Source organism: Echinops telfairi, unplaced genomic scaffold (assembly GCF_000313985.2).
Source record: "Echinops telfairi isolate 266 unplaced genomic scaffold, ASM31398v2 ScPeMD7_7417;HRSCAF=8455, whole genome shotgun sequence".
NCBI lineage: Eukaryota > Metazoa > Chordata > Mammalia > Afrosoricida > Tenrecidae > Echinops > Echinops telfairi.
Window position 1 is genome coordinate 4,170,415 of NW_022111317.1, and position 5,599 is coordinate 4,176,013.

At 64.3% G+C, this 5,599-nt stretch overlaps 1 protein-coding gene across 1 annotated transcript in view; it reads left to right on the forward strand.

Annotated features, from left to right (window-relative positions):
* SPTBN2 (spectrin beta, non-erythrocytic 2) overlaps positions 1 to 5,593 on the forward strand; it is a 54,343-nt gene extending 48,750 nt beyond the window's left edge. Inside the window, exons 23-35 of the mRNA XM_004713706.2 lie at positions 148 to 375; positions 848 to 1,222; positions 1,714 to 1,958; positions 2,039 to 2,177; positions 2,379 to 2,463; positions 2,659 to 2,855; positions 3,251 to 3,393; positions 3,480 to 3,549; positions 3,627 to 3,677; positions 3,797 to 4,017; positions 4,180 to 4,353; positions 4,770 to 4,812; positions 5,116 to 5,593. Coding sequence (XP_004713763.1) covers positions 148 to 375; positions 848 to 1,222; positions 1,714 to 1,958; positions 2,039 to 2,177; positions 2,379 to 2,463; positions 2,659 to 2,855; positions 3,251 to 3,393; positions 3,480 to 3,549; positions 3,627 to 3,677; positions 3,797 to 4,017; positions 4,180 to 4,353; positions 4,770 to 4,812; positions 5,116 to 5,349 — 2,205 coding nt within the window. The 3' untranslated portion in view covers positions 5,350 to 5,593. The remainder of the gene's footprint in view (positions 1 to 147; positions 376 to 847; positions 1,223 to 1,713; positions 1,959 to 2,038; positions 2,178 to 2,378; positions 2,464 to 2,658; positions 2,856 to 3,250; positions 3,394 to 3,479; positions 3,550 to 3,626; positions 3,678 to 3,796; positions 4,018 to 4,179; positions 4,354 to 4,769; positions 4,813 to 5,115) is intronic.
* Positions 5,594 to 5,599: the final 6 nt, after the last annotated feature.

Sequence of the window (5,599 nt, forward strand, 5' to 3'; positions counted from 1 at the left end):
GCTCTTACATCTCAGAGGAGATGGACTCCCAAGGCATCCTGCACGAATACGGCCTGGTCCCAGACGAGATTATAACCCCAGATACCACGGGGTTTCCCGCAGGGCTCTCTGGATCAGGCAGGCTCCAGGGCCATGTCCTGAGGCCAGCGGCCCCCCTCCTCTGCCCGCAGCACGCGGCTCTCCATCCGCCAAGCCCAGGTGGACAAGCTGTATGCCAGCCTGAAGGAGCTGGCAGGGGAGCGGCGGGAGCGCCTGCAGGAGCACCTCCGGCTCTGCCAGCTGCGCAGAGAGTTGGACGACCTCGAGCAGTGGATCCAGGAGCGCGAGGTGGTGGCCGCCTCCCACGAGCTGGGCCAGGACTTCGAGCATGTGACTGTGAGTTGTGTGGAGGACGCCTGGATGGCAGCCGCCCGAGTGGAGAACACCTGGGCACGAGGCCGATGCCAAGCAGGCTGTCTCCTCCAAGGTGTGGAGGGAGGACCCTCGGCTGAGCATAGCAGGGCAAAGGGGAGTTCCCAAACCCTCTTCGTCATCTGTACCCAATAGGGCAGTGTGGGGAGGCGATGACATGGTTGGCGCCCTGCCACAGTGTGGGGTCTTGTTGTCTGGAAGCTGAAAGTTCCAAGTACCCCAGAAGGTTTTGCCAAAGCTGCAGTGCCCCGGGAACAGCTACATCAGCTGCGTAAATTTAGCCTTGTAGGGAAACCCTTTGGACCCAGGTGACCCAGGAAAGGCAGCTGGCTCGCAGTCTGAGCTGAGCGCATTCGGCCCCTCGCCCAGGCTCACAGCACCATCCCGTGTCACGTCCTTTCCCCACCCCACCCCCTGCACCCTCTCCCTCCACCAGATGCTCCAGGACAAATTCCGCGAGTTCTCCAGGGACACAAGCACCATCGGCAAGGAGCGCGTGCATGGCGTCAACACTCTGGCCAACGGGCTCATTGCCGGGGGCCATGCCGCCCGGGCCACGGTGGCCGAGTGGAAGGACAGCCTCAACGAGGCCTGGGCTGACCTGCTGGAGCTGCTGGACACGCGGGGCCAGGTGCTGGCGGCCGCGCACGAGCTGCAGCGCTTCCTGCACGGGGCTCGCCAGGCGCTGGCGAGGGTGCAGCACAAGCAGCAGCAGCTCCCAGATGGGGCGGGCCGCGACCTCAACGCTGCCGAGGCCCTGCAGCGCCGCCACTGCGCCTACGAGCACGACATCCAGGCCCTCAGCGCCCAGGTCTGACCCCTGGAGGGTAGGGACCTCGGGGGAGCTCCCAGGAGCTGGGGCAGCATCCTCCAGGGCGGGCTGGGGGTGGTGCTGTTTTGGGGTGAGGTTTGGAGCTCAGTGCATCGTCTGCTGTGCTGCCAGGGTGCCTGTGGAACGAGCAATATGAGGTACCCCCCAAAACACCGTTGTTGGTTCCCGATAACTGGACGAACCATACGTCGGAGCGACCATACATGAACCTTAGATCCCTCTAATCGTTTCCACCCACACGGTCTCTAAGGACCCTCCTGGACAGGCCTCGGGGAGCTCCACTGATTTGCAGCCCTTTTAAAGGTGGCCCTGAGGCAAAGGCCTGTCTCCCAGTGTGGCCAGATGTGGGCAGACTGCCCTGCACACCTGGCTGCTCCCCCTGCTGTCCTGGCTGGTAGGGCCGCCAGGCCTGAAGAGCCGCCATGCTGGCGTTAGGGCCGGCTCTTGCTGACTCTCTCTGGGCCCCACAGGTCCAGCAGGTGCAGGACGATGGCCAGCGGCTCCAGCAGGCCTATGCTGGGGAGAAGGCGGAGGAGATCGGCCGCCACATGCGGGCTGTGGCTGAGGCCTGGGCCCAGCTGCAGGGAAGCTCGGCCGCCCGCCGCCAGCTGCTGCTGGACACCACAGACAAGTTCCGCTTCTTCAAGGCCGTCCGCGAGCTCATGCTGTGGATGGACGGCGTCCACCTGCGGATGGACGCCCAGGAGCGGCCCCGGTGAGTCCACCGGGCCAGCCGCACCCAGGGCTGCGGCCAGGCTGTGGGCAGCGTGTGACTTCATGTCTGTATCCCCTCAGGGACGTGTCCTCGGCAGACCTGGTCATCAAGAACCACCAGGGCATTAAGGCCGAGATCGAGGCCCGGGCAGACAGCTTCTCCACCTGCAGCACCATGGGCCAGGAGCTGCTTGCCAGGGGCCACTACGCGGCAGAAGAGGTAAGCAAGGGGGCCGTCCTCCCCTGGAGGGCTTCAAGGGGCCTGCACAGTCCATCTGTCCTGCTCGTCCCTCGCTCTCTGACCCCTCAACACTATTTGGGAAGTTCCCACCATTTCCCCACAACCTGGTGATCTTGGTAGATCCCGCTTCTGAGCCCCCCGCCCACACCCCGCTGGGTTGACTCCCACCTCTGCCTGCAGATCTCCGAGAAGCTTTCTCAGCTGCAGGCCCGGCGCCAGGAGACAGCCGACAAGTGGCAAGAGAAGGTGGCCTGGCTCCAGCTTGGTGAGCTGCTGTGTCCTGCGTCCAGGGATCCTGGGGGGGCGGAGGGGTCTGGGAGAGAAGCTCATATCCTGCAGGCTCCAGGGCCAAGGAAGCCAGGAATCCTGGCACTCTGGGCACTGGCACTGCTCCCCCTGGAGGTGGCCAGGGGCGGCGGCGCCCACCCTAACCTGGCCTCGCCCTGCCCCACCCCCGCAGTTCTGGAGGTGCTGGTGTTTGGCAGAGACGCTGGTGTGGCGGAGGCCTGGCTGTGCAGCCAGGAGCCGCTGGTGCGCAGCGCAGAGCTGGGCTGCACAGTCGACGAGGTGGAGAGTCTCATCAAGCGCCACGAGGCTTTCCAGAAGTCCGCGGTGGCCTGGGAAGAGCGCTTCAGCGCCCTGGAGAAGCTTACCACGGTGAGGGGTCTGGCCCGCAGCCCAGTGCGCTGGGCACACTCGGAGCACCTTCTAGTGGCTAGGGTGGGCACTCACCCCATGCCCCCACCCAGATTGCTGAGACCTGACCCCAGTACGCTCTTCCTTCTGAGTCCTGGTCTCCATCCTGCCCATCTTGCCCTGCCTTCCCCAGGCTCTGGGCCTCTAGAGCATGACCTTCTGTGTTCTGACCAAGGAGTGGCACCTTGGCTAAAGCGCTCGGCTGCCGACTGCTGTGAGGGGGAAAGCCATGGCAGCCCGGGTCTGGCGGTGTCAGCCTCGGGAACCCCACGGGGCAGTGCTGCTCAGGCCTACAAGATGCTGTGGGTGCAGCCCAGTGGGTTCGGCTTGCCCTCTGATCTCGGCTCTCTGGGCAGCTGGAGGAGCAGGAGAAGGCGAGGAGAAGAAAGGAGGAGGAGGAAGAGCGGAAGAGACAGCCCCCTGCTCCTGAGCCCACGGCCACACAGCCAGAAGCGGACCTGGTGGACGGCCAGACGGCTCCTGACGCTGCCTGGGACGGGTGAGCGCCGGGCTGACATGGGGGAAGACAGGGCTGATCCCAACCCACCCGGGATCGATTGTTCTGAGCCCCTTCCACCATTCCAGGGCCCACCCACGGCCGCCGTCATCCACGCCCACCGTCAACGGGGTCTGCACGGATTCCGAGTCCTCCCAGGTAACCCCCCTGGGGCTGGGGGCCCAGCGGAGACCCGGCCTCAGAGCAGGCCCTCTGATGCTTGCTTGTCTTTGCAGCCTGTGTTGGAGCAACAGGGGCTGGAGCAGCGCAGCTTCCCCGAAAGGCCAGTGAGTGTCTCCTGTGGCGAGGTGGGAGGGGAGGAGGGGACTGGGGGCAGGCCGGCCATCCACGGCAGGTCACTCCCATCTCCTCTCCCCCCTGGTCACAGACACCTTTCTCCCTGCAGGCATCTGGTGCCGGAGATGAGGCCAATGGGCCCCGGGGAGAGAGGCAGAGCCGGCCCCGGGGCCCGCCCCCACTCGCGATGCCCCAGAGCAGGTCCTCTGAGTCGGCTCACGGGGCCACCTTGCCCCCTCGCGCCCCGGAGCCCTCTGCCCAGGAACAGATGGAGGGGCTGCTGTGCCGAAAACAAGAAATGGAGGCTTTCGGCAAGAAGGCTGCCAACAGGTACGTGCCTGGCTGCCCTGAGCCGAGCTGGGCCTGTGACCTGCCTCCCCAGTGCCTGCTTGTATAGAAGAAGAGGCCAGCTCTGGTCCAGGGACGGGCTCCAGACCAGAGGGGGTCCAGACGCTCAGCGCATCTCACCCTGACCTTACTTCCACCCACAAGGTCATGGCAGAATGTCTACTGCGTCCTGCGCCATGGGAGCCTCGGCTTCTACAAGGACTCGAAGGCGGCCAGTGTGGGCGTGCCCTACCACGGAGAAGTGCCTGTCAGCCTGGCCAGGGCCCAGGGCAGTGTCGCCTTTGACTACCGGAAACGCAAACATGTCTTCAAGCTGGGGTAGGAGCAAGGCGCCCCGCCCACAGGGCCCGGGGCAGGGGGTGGGGTCAGGGCTGTCAGCTGGAGTCTGTCCATCCAGAGGGAGTGGGGACAGGGGCCGTGACCATTGGAGCAAGACCGGCCAGAGGGGAAGGCTGACGGTTGGAAAAGCTCATTTCCAGCTGGGGACTATGAGCCCCCTAGACCCCTAAAGGTGAGGGCGGCTCAGTCCTTGGCAGCTCTTCTTAAAGGGCTTCTGCGTGGAATCTGAAAAAAGGCGTAAAACCTGCCTGCACTGTGCTGGGGCTGCCACCAGGAGTCCCCTCAGCCTGATGCCCGGGGCGGGGGGACCAGGATACTCTAGCCACCCCAGAGGGGGTGGCAAACCCCGACTGCCAGCTCTGCTCTGAGGCCTTTCTCACTACCCCCCTCCCCAGCTTACAGGATGGAAAAGAGTACCTATTCCAGGCCAAGGATGAGGTGAGCAACCCCCCTCTCCCTGGGCCCCCAAAGAACTCACTGCTCAGACTCCCCTTGCCACTTGCTCCTCTCTTCCTCCAAGTCTCACCCCTGTAACAAGGTAGCCCAGGATGCTGTTTGGGGTGTCCCCCACCCCCACCCCAAAGCATGCTCCCCATTCTCCAGGTCCTTTTCTATCAGGAGAACAGAGTCCCATAGTGTCTCTGCCCCCCCTTTCTCTCCCCACATGCCCACCATCTGCCTGCCTGCTGCCCTGCACAGCTGCCCCAGGGCTGATGGGGCCTCCTTCCACCCACCTTGCAGGCAGAGATGAGCTCGTGGCTGCGGGTGGTGAACGCAGCCATTGCCACCGCGTCCTCTGCCTCTGGAGAGCATGAAGATCCAGTGGTGTCCAGTGCCAGCCGGGGCATGACCCGGGCCATGACCATGCCCCCAGTGCCAGCGGTCGGAGCTGAGGGGCCCGTGGTGCTCCGCAGCAAGGACGGCAGAGAACGAGAGCGGGAAAAGCGCTTCAGCTTCTTCAAAAAGAACAAGTAGTTGGGGGCCAAACTCCCAGGACAGCTCCCTCCCTCTGCTGGGGAAACTGCCAGGGACTGTCGACAGGGACCACCCTCTTGTCAGGACAACTGCCTGCTGCTAGGGTCCTTTGCCAAGGCCAACCCATCACCAGGAACTGTCATGGGGACTCCTCAGAGTCTCCCAGGGCAGTCCTTCTGCTATTTAATTCCAGACTGGTGGTGGGCCCCAGGCAAGCCCCAGTTCCACTCCCCACCTTTACTTCGTCCTT